Source organism: Fundulus heteroclitus, chromosome 24, assembly GCF_011125445.2.
Source record: "Fundulus heteroclitus isolate FHET01 chromosome 24, MU-UCD_Fhet_4.1, whole genome shotgun sequence".
Taxonomy (NCBI): domain Eukaryota; kingdom Metazoa; phylum Chordata; class Actinopteri; order Cyprinodontiformes; family Fundulidae; genus Fundulus; species Fundulus heteroclitus.
The window spans coordinates 7,829,873-7,845,848 of NC_046384.1; the positions used below are offsets into that span (position 1 = coordinate 7,829,873).

The window sequence follows — 15,976 nt, forward strand, 5'->3', positions numbered from 1 at the left end:
CCCCATTCTGCATAACACCTCACAACGCCCCGCCCTACCGCCAGGATTGGCCCATTTTCTGCCGGAAACCCTGTGTATTCATCTATACGTCATGCCATACGTCCGTCTTTCCTAAAGAGCATAAAGCAAAGTACTTCAGCATGAAAACACACATTTTCTCTGTGTGATAGCGTCCTCTATCAGAACATCAGGATGGTTTTCGTTGGGCACACAGCCTCCTCAGTACGAAGAGACGCCGTCCAAAACGGTGGCCGCGCTGATACGCCAGCTCCAACAGGCAGCACCGGTCCTTGAGTCGTCTACGTACCTAACGTCTACGTAGATAATGTCTACGTACCTAACGTCTACGTAGATAATGTCTACATACCTAACGTCTACGTACCTAACGTCTACGTACCTAACGTCAACGTAGATAACGTCTACGTACCTAACGTCTACGTAGATAACGTCTAAGTACCTAACGTCTACGTAGATAATGTCTACGTACCTAACGTCTACGTAGATAATGTCTACGTACCTAACGTCTACGTAGATAATGTCTACGTACCTAACGTCTACGTACCTAACGTCTACGTAGATGTCTACGTACCTAACGTCTACGTAGATGTCTACGTACCTAACGTCTACGTAGATAACGTCTACGTAGATAACGTCTACGTAGATAACGTCTACGTAGATAACGTCTACGTAGATAACGTCAACGTAGATAACGTCTACGCACCTAACGTCTACGTACCTAACGTCTACGTACCTAACGTCTACGTACCTAACGTCTACGTACCTAACGTCTACGTACCTAACGTCTACGTACCTAACGTCTACGTAGATAACATCCATGTTCGACTCCACGTTTTTACGTTTATGACGGTAGGACGGGAATGACCGGGGAGCGGTGGGACTGCGTGTCGCCTATTTCTACCCCAGGAAACCAGAAAGTCATCAATACCTTCTAAGCATTAAACATGTTTCACTTCCATTTATTTTAAAGAAAAAACCGAGTCCAACATCAAAACGGCTGCAGGACAAGATGGATTCCTGCGTTTTTACACCTCCAACAGGAATCAGTAACCTTCAGTACAGGTGTGGAGCCAATCCAACCGGTTCTTCCAAGTTTCTTTGTTTTGCTTGATGATGCCTCCGAGGAGTGGGGCAAAGGGCAAGAAACCATGGATTTTTTATGAGCACATTAAACCCGGCCTGCTCTTCCTCTGGTGAACTATACTGCTTAATTAGAGCAGATATTTCCTTGTCGGAGATAGTGGGGGCCGAGGTCTAATTAAATCAAGGGGACAGCGACGGTATTAGCGATGGGAACGCCCAGGCAGCACATCCACCATGGGCCACCTTCATGAAACATGCATGCTCTGCACGGCCGGAAGAAAGCGCTCGTTCAGCAGCAAAGGTTGGGGATTCATCCGGGGGGGGGTCCGGGGGGGCCTCGCACCTTGACGGCTCTGAGGAGGTTAAGGACGTGACGCTCCGTCTTTGGCCGGGCCTTAATCAGACTCCAGCCGGCCCTCTGGCCCAGGCCGAGGCTTAGCTGCCGCGTAACTGACCGCTGATTCAGAATGATGCGATTACACCTACACCGGCACGCCGAGCAGCGCTGCATCAGCCCCCCCCTCCCCTCTGCGCCCCGCTCTCTAGAAAACATGTAATGAGCGATGTTCCCTGCACCCAGCTGGGGCCTCGCAGATTCAGCCATGATCCGGCATCCTAATCAGCCGTCAGCCAAAAGAGAAAAAGAGGAGCCGCTGCAGCAGGAGGATCTGTGTTTGTGCATATCAAAAGACTTCCACAAACGCGTTGGCAAAACACATAATCACTCATCCCTTGAAGGGGGGAGACGAGCGGCGGACAGACGGACAGGAATCATTTCCTCCGAGTGTTCGGGGAGGGGTGGGGGGGATGCGTGACGCGCCTGCAGCCAGGGAGGGGCCTTAATTGAAGGATGCAAGCTGAAACGATGCAAGCCTTCTGCAAGAAACTTCTCCCAGTCCCAGAAAAGAAACCGGACGTTCTGATTTTATCGTCTGGTAAAAACCGTCAGAGAAGCCAGGGGTCCTCCAACCGCTCAGGGGTTTCCTTTCTATTTTCAGTATTTAAAAAGGTTTTTCTTCTTTGGAAAATTATGTTTTTATAAAACCAACATAAAGACAAGAAAGAGATTTACAAAATATACCTGCTATGTTGAGTGTGTGTCGTGAAAATGTAATGCAATTGCTTTTTTTTAGCCAAAGACATCAGGAGCCAATGTGGAAAGAGCAAAGATGCTGCAGAACCCTGAACCGGGTAATTATCACCCAGAACCACCCTGTAGGACTGACTGGGTCAAAGTTAATGCAGTACAAAGCTGTGAGCACAGAAATCCACAGCGGTCTTTGTCCGTCTTACCATCTTAGCAGCAGTAAGCAGTAGTTTTATAATGAAATATGAGGGATTTTTAAGTTTTAACAGGTAAAATTCAGGGTTTTGCACAACATTCATGTCCAGCACCTTGGGTCCAGAACAACAGGATTCGTGACACGGGGTCTCCAACCTGTGGCTCCAGGAAAAAAAGTGGCTCTTTGGACCTTCCACAATGGCTCCGAGAAACTTTGACAAAAATTAATAAAAGAAGCAACAAATGTTTGTCTCAGTCAAACGTCTCAGTCTGACTGCATCTCAGCCACGGGGAATCAAAGGGTTTGGTATCTTTTCAGTGAGACTAGGCCTCACTTGTCATTATGGAAAGAAAGAAAATATATAATGATGATAACATAATATAAATTGGGATTCATTCAGTCATTTGTAATAAAATTTATTTTTTTATCCAATTTCCTCATTTTGATCATATTCTCCTTAAAATCGCAGACTTTTCGCTATTTTTCATGTAAATCCTTGGTGGCGCTTGATAGCGAAGCCGGTGAGGCCGCAGCGAGCTTGGCCTCCCCTGGGATTGTGCAATCCCATGTTAACTGCGCTGACTTCCTTTCTGTGAATGCATCTTCCTGTCTCTAGATCATAAATTCAATTGTTCAAGCACTTATGACCTGATTTTCCATAATTTAATGTATGTGGATTATGAATTGTGTTTTGGTCATCAAACTGTGTGCAGGTAGCATGTTTTTGTGCTGCTGGCCGATCATAAAAAGCTGGTTGTAGGTGAGGCCTGCAGTTCCTTGGCCTCTAGGCAGGGGGCGCTCAAGGAGCACCGCTCCTGATCCTAAAACTGTAGAGTGACAGCAAGTTATGGATTTAATATTAGCGAGTTTTGCTAAACAAGTAAAGCACTAAAAAGACTCTAAACATCCAGCTGGAACAGGACTGATGAAGGAAGGCTTTCCTCCCTGGCAGTGAGCTCCACTGAGACTGAGAAACTTTTAAAACTGAAGAAGATAAAGAGAACTTTTACCGAAAATCTACCAATATTTTTGTTCAGAAAGAGCGCCGCATGGACTTCATAAGTAGAGGTAAGACAGTGATAATTATTCACGTTTTGTTTTTGTAATGAAATGTGCATAATGTTTGTTATATTTTTAGAAAGTGTTACAAACGCAGAAATCCATCATAACTCAAACTGTTACCAATCAGATAACAAATTGCTCTTAAGACGGTGACGTCACGTGCGCGGTACGCTATTTAGTTTTATTTTTTTCATCAAAGAATCCATATTTTTCCATGTCTCTGGGTGAATTTATTTGGCTCTATCAGTCTCGTTCAGCACTTTGCAATGAGTCTACTCTGCAGAGTGTATATATTTGTAAATCTGACTCTGATGACGTCATTGCCGCACCAGCTTTGAACCCTACCGCACGTCACTGCTCTAAACCAAGCCTTGTTGTCGTTGCACAAAACATTTCCACTTACCAGACTTCCTTAATGCTGCTTCCCTCCCGTCTGGAAGAAAAAAAAAAAAGAAATGTAGGACCACAGCCACTTCTTCAGAGATCACCAACATCATCTTCGGCTGATTGGTTTCAGCAGCTCACAGGTGACCAATCACAGCAGCCTCAGTTCATGGCTCCTACATGTTGCAAGAGCTTTAAACTATATGTGCAAACAAAACATTTTTGGTGGATTTTGGTGTAAAAGGCGACAGCAGGTAAAAAAATAAAATAAACAAAATATAAGGTTGTTTAGATAAATGTTGAGGAACAAGCAATACCTCATTAAAAGTGGCCTAACTTAATTAAAGCTCTGATTTCAGAGAATAAGAGGTTAAACACAGGTTCTCTGAAGAACCGTGTGCTGGACAAACTTCCCCCAATTTGGAGAACAATGGACACCAGAACTACAGGGTCCACCAACATGGCTCCAGAAACCCTCCTGAGTTCATCTGTGTTCCCACCAGAACCAGCAGAAACACAAACTACGCATCTTTCACTGATTATGTCCCTTTTACTCACATCAGCTAAATGTCCTGCTTGGACTGGACCACATGGGAACCACCATGTTCACAGTTTCTTCTCCTGGACTGTTTTTTTTTTTTGTGGCGGTGGCCAAACCACTGCAGGTGCGCTTTACCGCCACCAGCTGGTCTGGAGGGTGAACTGCAACAACAACAGACAACTCATATCCTTTCAAACAAGTCATTTTAAGATAATTTATCAAAGCTTGAGAACTTATCAGGTAATGAGTTTATCTGTCTTAACTCCAATAGATTTAATCTTATTTTCATTTTTGGAGCAGTTACTAATCAGCTGAACAATCACATTTCTAACAATATAACTAAATATGTTGAATAGTTTCTCCAGTTCTTCTCTGAATTCTATAAACCATCTGCCTTTTCTTTCTTCTTCCCATTGTTTTTGCTATCCCTCCCTAATTTTCTTATTCATTATACTTTTAACTTCCATTTTCTTTTAATAATCTTTATCTCTAAACTGTGTAGGAGGTAGGGCTGAACAATTAATCGCATTTTCAATAAAATCCTGATTTAAAAAAACGCAATTTCCAAAACGCAGAGTCTGCAATTTTTGGCTATGTAACAATTAGGGAATTAGACACGTCCATTAGGTGTTGGTAAAATGTTTAAAATGGGTTTGCCTCCACATGGAAGGGAAGACAGTTGCAGCAGTGAGATAATCTAACTTTATTACTTGTTTTAGAGTTTATATAATCATACATAGCATTAAGTACAGGTCAATCAGTTTAATACATAGACTTGCTTGTTGGTTGCACTTCATGTTCAACAAGGATTGATGTCCAAATCAACTAAAAGCTGTTCTCTTGAATAATATTCTGATTATTAGAAACATTAAAAGTTCTTGTTTTAAATAGTCCTTGTTTACAAACATCTTTATTTAGAGGCCATTTTTGTTGCTTGTGGTTAAGCAGAGAAAAGTCAAAATTGCAATTTTGGTTGAAATATATCGTAGGCAGAACGCAATCATTTCTGCTCTGAGTTTGGATGCTGTGGGTCTTTTAGCAACTAATCTGCACAGCGAGGAGCCAAAATGAATTGTTGTTTGTATATGTTTAAAAAGACATGATAAATGAAATTGGGGAAAAAATCGCATTAAATCGCAATATTAAGAAAAAAAATTGCAATTAGATTATTTTCCAAAATCGTTCAGCCCTAGTAGGAGCCTCTTTTCCTGCCTTATCGGCCCTTTTCATTGCCTCTAATCCCAATATGAGCTGGTACCCATGCGAATGTATCCAATAATCCCATCATATTCTTAAATAATGTTTGCTGCATTTCTATCATGATGTCCTGTCTGGTTTCTGAACGACTGATTTTGATCCTAACAAGCAGCAAACTGAGTTCACTGTAGTGTTGCTACCGTTTCTCCCATCTAAACTTATATATTTATCGCTTATTATCTTTGCTAATTTCCCTCCAAACTGAGGAATAACGTACGCTACACATCTGATCCACTATGTTCTTTGATGCCTCTGCGTATATGTTAACATAGCCATAATATTTATTAATATATTCTAGAACTATATCTGAATTAAAACAAATCGTTCTTTCGTTTCTTGTGGTCTAATAATTGCAGATCTAGTAAGTTTCCACGGACAAAGGTACTAATGGACTAATTCTAAAATTATCAATCTGGATTTCTGCAGTTTTATGATTTATGTTCCAACCAAAACCTTTGGTTAATTTTTTTTTGTCTTTTTTTTCCTTGCATGATTGAAGCACTTCTTGTCTTAGGATGCTTTTGTTCATGCCCTTTTAAATTAGCTTCAAGCTAACTAGTCCCTTCTTATGCTCAACGGCGGCTCTCCCGTCTCTGCTAATAAAGACGCTGTAGGTGTTTTAAACGCTCCAGTAATAATTCACACTGCCCGGTACTGAATAGTATTTAATGTTTCTAAAGATGTGTTTGAAGCAATGCTCCCATAATCTAATACTGATTTAATAAATCCTGTGTTTAAACCCTTCAGTGACTTCCCATCTGCTGCCCAGTCTCTTCCAATTAGGCGTCTCATAATGTTTCATATCTTTTTACGTATCTCTGACTTTTTTTAACATGCACTTTCCGTGTTATTCCTCCGTTGAACCAGATACCAAGAAATGTGAATTTTTTTTTTTTACTCATTCAAATCCCCCCCACATAATTTAAGTGCAACGTTCAGAGTTTGAACCAGAAACCTTTATTGAGACAGTCGGTGAAAACAAAGCAGCCAGCAGGGGGCTTCTTCCTCCTCTTCTTCCTTTTTTTTATTATTATTATTATTATTATCGGAAACCGGCTCAGTTTAAAGGGAACCCGGCCTCTCTTTGACCTTTTTTTTTTTTTTTTTTTAGCTTTCCGTTACTTTTCTAAGTGAACGGATCAGCTTCCCTTTGGGAGGATATTTCCAGCAGCAGAGTCCCAGATCCCAGCAGGAGTCCCGCTGGCTGTTGCCAAACGGGGTGTTTCAGTGACAGCAAGCTCATAAAACCATAAATGCAAATTAATAAAAATCCACGCGGGGGTGCTTACAGAGCTGTCCAACACCACCAAGGTGTAGCAAACCCCCCCCCCCCCCTCTCTCTCTCTCTTTTCGACGGGGGGAGAGCATTGTTGCCTTTGTGGTGCCGTGCAGCTGCTGCGTTCCTGGGAGGAGAACGTTTCTCACGTCTCACAGGCTGAATTCACCTCCAGACGTCCTGCTGACGCGGAAACTCACCAAGACGAGGCCCGCGGAGCCGCAGAGACCCAGAACCAGCAGAACCAGCAGAACCTGGTCGCTCTCTGATGTGCACCACAGTTTCTGGATGCAGAATTTAAACAAAAAAAAAAAAGAAATCTTTAAACTCTCCTCTTTGGGGAACGCATTAAGCCCGTTTTTTTCCCCCTCTTCTCCTTGCCCTCTGTAGCACCGCTGGCACCGGGCTGCACCACCTGCTCAGAGCCTCTCTCTGCTCCAGCCAGGACCAACAGCTGGCCGCTCTTCTGACGCTCCGATTGGCTAATCCCCGCTGGTCAGTTGCACTTTCCTCCTCCTCGCCCGTCATTGAACTTTCTGGCCAGCCGGTGCCAGGTTCAGGCGGGAGACGCGTCCTTCACCAGCCGTCCGAGGCCTTCGCCACGTCCACAGCCGTCAAGAATGGAAGACCTCGCTGGCTAACACAAAGACGGCGTGGAAATCCAGCCATGACCTCTGCACCATGAGAGCGTTTCCGGACAGACGAGGGTAGAAAAAGAGCTAAATGAACCTTTTTAAGGGTCAGAATGTGGTTCTAGACCCGCTTGAACCACGAGTTCATGATGCACATAGAGGTTGGAAACGTAGAGCTGAAAACAGCAACATGGACGCAGGCCCGTATTAAGACAATGTGGTGCCCCTGGGCACTATACCTCAAAGCCCCCCCCCTTACCCGTACTGTCCTCTGGTCAAAAACATCAGACATAATCATGGGGATTTCTGTAATGTAATTTACTATTTACTAACTTACACAACTACATGTAGGCATATGAGCAGTGAGCAATATTCAAATATCTCATTTTAAAATGTTGAAATGAAAAAAAATCTTGATTTATTTATCATTTATTATTATTGTGACATCAGTGTTCACAAAACGAATAATGAAATGGTCTTTCAACAATTTCAAGTAAATAATATAACAATTTATGAAAAATGTATTTTTAAAGCATGTGTCATGTGGTGCCCCCCCCCATGGTTGGTGCCCCTGGGCACTGGCCCACTGGCCCTTATGGATAATACGGCCCTGCATGGACGGCTCAGCAGATACGGCACGGGCGAGGAGAAGCTGTGCCTCGCCGCCATGATCAGCAAACCGACCCGTGGCATAAAACTGTCTGTGCACCCTATCCTAACGGCGTCGTATATAAAACCCGGTGGTGGCAGCATCATGCTGTGGGGGGTGGGGGGGGTTCCTTCAGCTGGGGCAGGGGAGCTGGTCAGAGCTGACTGCAGGATGGATGGAGCTACATCCAGGATCATCCTGCAGAAGATCTCAGACGGGGGCCGGACAGCGGCCTAGTCAAAGTCCAGACATGGTTCCAGTTGTGAATGTGTGGCAAAACTTAAAATTATTATTATTATTTTGGGGGGGGGGGTTGCGGCTCTAGTGGCTCGCTTTTTCTGAAGGTAGGCTGACAGGAAGGGGGGGTGGAAGAGGGGGAGAGACATGCGGCAACGGACCGCGGGTCGGATTCGAACTCGGGTCGACCGCGTCGAGGACTACACTGCAAAAACAGGCCTTAAAATAAGTAAAATGTTCTTAAAATATGGGTTTTTGTCCTTGATTTGAGCAGGTAAATGGTATTATCTGCCAATGGAATGAGTATTTTGACCCCTAAAATAAGATAATTAGATGTACTGCACTTGAAATAAGACGATGGAGATGAATTGTTCCTGTTTTAAGAGCTAAAAATTTTATTCGATTGGCAGATTATCTTATTTACCTGCTCAAATCAAGGACAGATACACTAATTTTAAGAAAATTTTACTTATTTTTAGTTCAGTTTTTGCAGTGTAAGACCTCCGTATATGGGTCGCACTACCTGCTGCTGCGCCACAAAACTTTAAATTTGATGTTCACAGATGCAACCCGGCTGTTTGACGGCGAACAACGGACAGAGACGTACCCCACAGGGGGTCCGCTCCACTCGGAGAGGGCGGGCCGGACGCACGGCACGACAAACTGTTCAGATCTTTATTTGTAAAAAAAAATATATATATATAAATTTGTTGAAAGCCGTGTGTGATTTTCCCTCCACGTCGCAGTTCCGCACCACTTTGTGTTGCATAAAAAAACGTGGTTGAAACACCCAAGCCGTCTCCGGGTCACCTGTTGGGCAGAACGAGCTTCATCAGCCGAGGTTTGTCACCTGTCTTCCTCACCGGATCTGCTCCCTCCTCTGTGTTTGCTTCACCGCAGCCGCTTGCTCTCTCTCTCTCCCTTGTTTTTATTTCAGGCACTAATCTCTTCTCCAGCAGTTCCCCGGCCGACTTTAAGACGGAAAAAAAAAAAAGCTTCTTTCAACAAAACCTCAAACCTATTTTCATCTGCTGGCCTCCGCCGTGTTCTGCCATGCTCTATCACTCTCACTTTCCCTTCTCTTTCTCCCACATTTTCCGTCTTGTGGCTGGTGTTTAACACTTCTCCCCTTTCCCAACAAACGAGTACGAAGCGTTGTGTTGTTTTTCTCGCTCCGTGGGACGACGGATGCAGGTGAGTAAAAGGGACGAGTCCGTTTCGCCGCTTAGATAATCAGTGGAGGCAGCAGAGAGAAAAAAAACGTACACTTAGCTTTGGTCTAAGCGAGGCCCGGCAGTGATTCATCGGAGCTCAGCTGTCCAGAACGCTCCACCAATCTGGACCGGGCATATGGCCGCGCCACACGGCGATGAATTACTACTACTACACGCCTGGGTTGTTGCTTTTTCCAGGGCCTTTAGAAACGTTCACATCACGACCCGTCCGCTGCCGTGCCTCACAGCTAGCAGGAGGTTAAACGCTGGACCCGTTTGCCTCCGTGTCCCGGACTCTAAAGGCCCGTTCGTACCTCACGTAAAAGACGGATACGTGTGGAGTGTTTCATACGTTCTAACCGTCGATTTCGTCCGTATTTTGACACGAAAATTGGGAGCTTACGATTACGGACGAAACGGATCAATACGGAGCAATACTACCGGAAACGGTGGGGGCGCTATTGAGTTTGTAGTACAATATGTCAACAAAATCACGAAGAAGGTTAGAATTCTGGGCTTTAAACAATGGTGAGATTCGAGGAACGACTTGCGGAGCTTGTCCGCAACTACCGTGTCCGGGGCACAGGGACAAACAAAAAGTTTAGTTACGGAGCAAATACAACAAAATCACGTCTTGGACCGTCGACATGTTTGATCAGTGACGAATCATTGGCGCCCAGCACTGCCACCTAGAGGGAATATTGGTTATTGCGCACCTCAACGGACGGAGGTATGAAGGAGTCAACGGATAGAACGTACGGACAGAAATACGGACGTGTAGGCCATACGTAGGGTATGAATGGACCCTTAGACGGTACCGTGGGTCTGCGGAGTCTCAGCTGGAGCTCTTTTGTTGTTTCTGTTAGCATCTGTACGCTTAAAACCTCTGCTTCAAGAGCACTTTCCTAAAGGTAAGTAAAATCTTCTTGAAATGAGCGAATTTGTCCTTGAATTCTTCTGCATCATCTTTTCTCACGGGTCCAGTATGTCCGCTCGTCTTATTCTAGACGTCAACACACTCGTTCCGTGGCAGATAATCTTGTTTTCCTGCTCAAATCCAGGACAAATACACCCGTTTCAGGAATGTCTCATTTAGTTTTAGCTCCCTTTCTGCTCCAGGGTGCTTAAACCCTCCCCTTGAGGCAGAAACGTACCCGGCCTCCCAACCTTTTTCCATCTGAGAACCGTCAGAAACATTTCTCTCTTCCCCCAACTTTTCCGCATACGGAGCTCGATCTAATGAATGTAAATGTCCTCTCCCCGTTCCTCGCTCTCCTTTTCCCCCCTTTAATTCAGCCTCTCTGCCACTCTGGGGTTGCAGGAGCGTTTCATCACCTCCATCCCCAAACCTTTGACCTCCCCTATTAGTTGCCTGTGAAGCCGGAGAGTCGGAATCTAACAGATGTAAAATGTAAAAGCGGAAGGAAGGTTGAAATCTTCTCCCCTAATGATAGCCACGCACTCTGGAGGATACCCTCTCTCCTTTGCATTTCTAATTGTTGAGAGCACATTATCAAATTCATCAGCTAATCATTTAAGACACCCCCCCCTTCCCTTCTTTTTATCTAAAGAAACGCTTCGCAAATGACCCGACGGCGGGCCGATCGATAGCATCGTCGGAATATGCAGAGCGCGTTCCGGGTCCTTTGGCATCGCTCAACCTTTGGCGCTTTCATCTCTGCCTTTTGAAGTTGCTGCTACTCGGCGAAGTGGCTGATGGAGACGGGCGTGTCCTCCGCTGGAGAGGACCTCGCCCCTGGAATACCACCTGCAAGGAGGAGGTGAGGCGCTCCTCCGTGGAGGCCAGAGGAGAGGATCACCTCCGTCCGTTTGGATCAGATTTTGGATAAAACATGTATTAAAGACAGAGGGAGAGGTTTAAATGTCTCGTTTGGTCTGGGGGGTTCATGGAGAACGCCACAGAACCTCCAGTTTGTCCAATGCATTCGCTAAGCTGGAGAGCTCGTGTAGCTCGGCCTCAAAATCCCGTTTGCGATACTCCACAAACGTCCCCTCGGGCCACGTTTCCAAATACTACAGCGACTGAAGCGCTTCCAAGAACGGGGATCAAGGGCTAATCGGTGCAAAAATCCGAGGAGGGCGTTTAATGACGGCGCTAAAAACAAAAAAAGGTGTTGCATTTTTCACCGACTTTAAATTCCTCCGTTCTGACCTAAAGTTACATGTTACACTGCAAAAACAGAACTAAAAATAAGTCCTTGTCCTTGATTTGAGCAGGTAAATAAGATTATCTGCCAATGGAATGAGTATTTGACCCCTAAACTAACATAATTAGATATAATGCACTTGAAATAAGATGATAGAGATGAGTTGTTCCTATTTTAAGTGCAGAAGTCTCATCCCTTTGGCAAACCATATTATTTACCTGCTCAAATCAAGGACAAATACATTCATTTCAAGAAAATTTGATTTATTTTTAGTTTTGTTTTTGCCAAGATGCATTGATAGTTTACTTTCTTTTGTTACTGAAGGTTTCCTGCACGTGTTTGCAAGAATTTGGTCTTTAATTTTGTGTGGAAAAGCAAAAAAAAGGGTCTAAATGATGTTGCTTTTCTACTCTCAGAGCGGCAAGATATCAGCAATGGTCTTATTTTATTAGTTTTAGAGTGAACCTAAAGAGCAAAACTTGGATAAATAACCCTTGATCCTGATAAAGCCATCAGTGAACCCTCCAAATATCTCCAGGGTTACATATTTTGCCAACTAGGAAGATTATTTTCATTGTGGCGTAAACTTTTATGGGAGCTTTTCTTGTTTTCTGCCCTATGCCAGGCCGGAAAGACATCATCAATGACCCAGGAGAAGAAACTGTTGCTGCTCATCAATGCGTGTTGATTCCATGAGTGAATGAGTCATTTCTTAATTTCTTTACAATCCTAACAAGCAAATCTTTGCAAATATGTGCTGTAAACATTCGCTGGATCCTCGGTAATTCCTTTAAACAAGTGATTTTAATCTCTTTTTTTCCCCCCAAATGTAGAGATTTCTGGTTCTAGTTTCTACTGCGGTATAAAGAAATGTCAACTTTTGAAAGGAGGGAGATCTTTTTAGTAATAGTTTGAGATAAAATATAGGAGATATTGGTAAAAGTTATCAAATTAATGCGTTTTCTTTATAGGACTACCTATTTAGATGTATTTCCCAATAACTATTTTTCTCCAATAACAATGCAGATTAACGCAAAACGTATCCATCTAAATGTATTTTAAATATATATATATATATATATTTTTGGTTTATTCAGGATTTCCAATGATAAAGTTTCCGTTTACAAAATCCTTCTTCAGAATAGTTCATACATTTTCACTGCACAGACTATTTTTTTATATGAAATATAGACATTTACTAAAAGTACATATTTAGAAAATATGAAATCAAGTTAAATATTTTGAATATCTTTTTAAAAGGTAGTGTTTCATGATTATTTTGGGGAAACTGGGACTCTCCTATTTAAAAAACAACAACTAATTATAACCCAGATTTTCCCATATAAATCCTCTCATAAACACGCTGACTCAAGTATTCAGGATAGAGAACAGGAGGAAGTAGGAGCTTTAAGCGGCACTATTTTCAGCGGCGGATTAACCCTGGTCCGTGTTGGTTGTGCTGCGGCGTCTCTGTGTGATCCCAGCTGACAGTAGGAAGCGTATAAATTATTAAAAACTTGTTGATGATTATTGTCTAAAAGCGTAAACAGGTGGGAAAATGTGGAATCTATGTTTAGCTGCGTCTAAATGAGACGTAAGCAGCAGCGGCGAGGTCAATTCGCTTTGATCCGCCTGAAAATGAGCAGCGAAACTGTATCTAATTAGCATAATAATGAGGAGCAGACACTCCTGCCTGCTGCAGCTCTGGAGCAACGTGGAAATGAGAGGAGGGAGCTGGAATGGGAGGAAAAACCAAGCGCTGGAGGGTTCGCTACTCTGTAATTTGGCTACTTTTTATTCGAGCAGGGTCATCTTCAAGAGAAAATTACAAATTAAGAATCCATAATACTTTTACAAAGACATTTCAGGAAAGATTTCTTCTTCAGTCATCATATCATACATAGTATTTAACAGTCCCTCTTCATTGTTTTTTTCAGCTTAAAAAAAGAAAACAAAGATGAAGAAAGTGGAATTTTTTTTTCTTTTCAGTCGAAAATACAGTGTTTTCACAATTGTATAAAAGTTCCCAAATTTTGGATTTTTTTTCCCAGTAACTGGAAAGTAAAAGAAAAAAAAACAAAACAAAACAAAAATAAAATAAGAATAAAACTTCACAATGTTTCAAAACACAATAAATGCTCTTTTTTTTACGTAAAATTTGCCCCTATGATCGACAACATGTTCCTTTTTACTAAAATATATCTATATATTGAAGAACTATAGTACTGTACACAACAGTATGAAATAAATAAAATTAGGAAATATAAAATGGGCCACATAAATAATCAAAAAAGGAAAAAAAAAACGGTTTGGTTGTAATACTGAGAGAGTTTCAAAAGAAAAAAAAAAAGAGCTGAGAGAACATTGCACAACGAAATGTAAACTAAAGGAAAACGGCTGCCTATACGTCTTTAATACTGACACGGGTGCTTCGGAGAACAACGGTGAGCCATCTCATCATAATACTGAAGCTGGTGACGAAGAAGGAGGAAACAAAAAAACAAACGAAATAAGAAACCGAACCGTCCTTTTACACAATACGAGGGTGGCACTTGCAGAAAAAACACACAGGTTAAAAGGTTTGCATATAAGGCTTCTTTTTTTTCTTATCAAAAAACACCTTACAAAGGCTTCGTCCTTCATTTTTTTTCTTCTTCTTCTTCTTTTTACCCCCCCTCCCCTCCAACAAAGCGCTCCTTTCCATAAATTTTCCCTTAAAACGAAGGTCTCTTTAAAACTTCTTTAAAACAACAGAAACAAATCGAAACACAGTTTAAATTCCTTCATTTGATTCAATTCAAGAGGCCTAAAACAGTGCGGCTGGAGATGTTTCAAGAAATGAAGAAACAAAACAAAAAAGGTAGGTGGTAATACTGAAGGACTGCAGTGCAGCTAATACTGCTCTTTTTCCAACACTGTATAAATATATACATAGGCAATACTTTTTATTATTTTTGTTCATGATTATAGAAGCGGAGTGCAATTTGTACAAGTCACTAGTTGTGCTATAAATACTATGGAACACAGGAGGTTAGCACCACACGTTGTTTTAGGCCTTAGTACTGTACATTTTTTTATGCATTTATTTGTTGTTCGGTTTGCATAATGCAGCTTATTTCACAAACCCGCACCCCCTCCCCCCCCCAACCCCCCACCCGTCCTTCGGGTTGATTTCGGAGTCCCCCGTCCCGTTCAGCGGACGTCGTCGTCCCCCGACAGACAGCTTCCCGGAAGCTTCAGGCACGTGCAGCTTAAAACACGGCGTTTTAAACCGAGCAGGTGAGAATACTGAACCGAAAGAGACGAACTGAAAACCTTTAAGATGGGAAGCTTCCTTAAAAAAAAAAGTGTCCCCCCGCCCACAACCCGCCCGCCCCTCACCCCAGTCCTTCCTCGCGCCACTACATGCCGTCCTCCATCGCGTCCTCGTGATCCGATTTGGTTTCCGTTTTGCCGTCCAGCGAGCTGTCGTCCATGGAGTGCTCCCCGTTCTCCTCCTCGTCCCTCAACGTGTCCGGGTCCGTGTCCATGCTCTTGCTCTCCTCCTCCTCCTCCTCCTCAAACTCGTCCCTGCGTCCTATCTTCGCGTACGCTCCGTCCACTTCCTTCCGTCCCTCCGCCCTGATCCCGCCGTTCACGCCGTCGTGCCTCAGGATGGCCTCGCGCTCCGCCAGCTCCGCCGGGTAGCCCTGAGGAGTCATGCCCTGCAAGTACGCCCTGCTCATCAGCAGCTCGGTGGGCTCCAGGTGGCCCTTCTCGCGGGCCTCCCTCTCGGCCGCCTCCCGCTCCTCGGCCTCTCGCTTGCAGTAGGAATAACGGTGGTTCATGTGCTGCGAGTAGGAGCCCGAGTGGGAGAAGCGCTTGCCGCACTTGTCGCACTGGTACGGCTTCTCGCCCGAGTGCAGCCGGGAGTGCTCAATGAGATGGTGTTTATGTTTGAAGGCTTTCTTGCAGATCTGGCACTGGTGCGGCCTCTTGCCTGCGGAGACACCAAAAAACAGACGGCGGGACGAGGGGTTAGTGGGTTGCGTGGCTCGTCTGGCAGCAAATATCACATCACACAACAAGTCACAGCAAAGCAAAGAGACATTTGTTGAAAGTCCGGTACATTAAGGGAATTCCCTCCTGTGGTAGCAGCAAACGTCTACGAGATGAGCGGGGGATTGCCCCAG

At 43.8% G+C, this 15,976-nt stretch overlaps 1 protein-coding gene and 1 long non-coding RNA gene across 8 annotated transcripts in view; both read right to left on the reverse strand.

Moving 5' to 3' along the window:
• LOC105938182 overlaps nt 1-4,073 on the reverse strand; it is a 256,421-nt gene extending 252,348 nt beyond the window's left edge. For both annotated transcript variants that reach the window (XR_002426662.2, XR_002426663.2), the window contains exon 1: nt 3,850-4,073. This is a non-coding gene — a long non-coding RNA (uncharacterized LOC105938182). The remainder of the gene's footprint in view (nt 1-3,849) is intronic.
• A 9,503-nt stretch (nt 4,074-13,576) lies between these two features.
• Nucleotides 13,577-15,976, reverse strand: part of zeb2b (zinc finger E-box binding homeobox 2b) — an 84,194-nt gene continuing 81,794 nt past the window's right edge. For 4 of the 6 annotated variants that reach the window (XM_036127938.1, XM_012879829.3, XM_012879831.3 and 1 more), the window contains one exon: nt 13,577-15,783. In XM_036127938.1, coding sequence (XP_035983831.1) covers nt 15,206-15,783 — 578 coding nt within the window. In that variant the 3' untranslated portion in view covers nt 13,577-15,205. The remainder of the gene's footprint in view (nt 15,784-15,976) is intronic. The other 2 variants (XM_012879830.3, XM_036127939.1) reach the window with 1 other exon arrangement.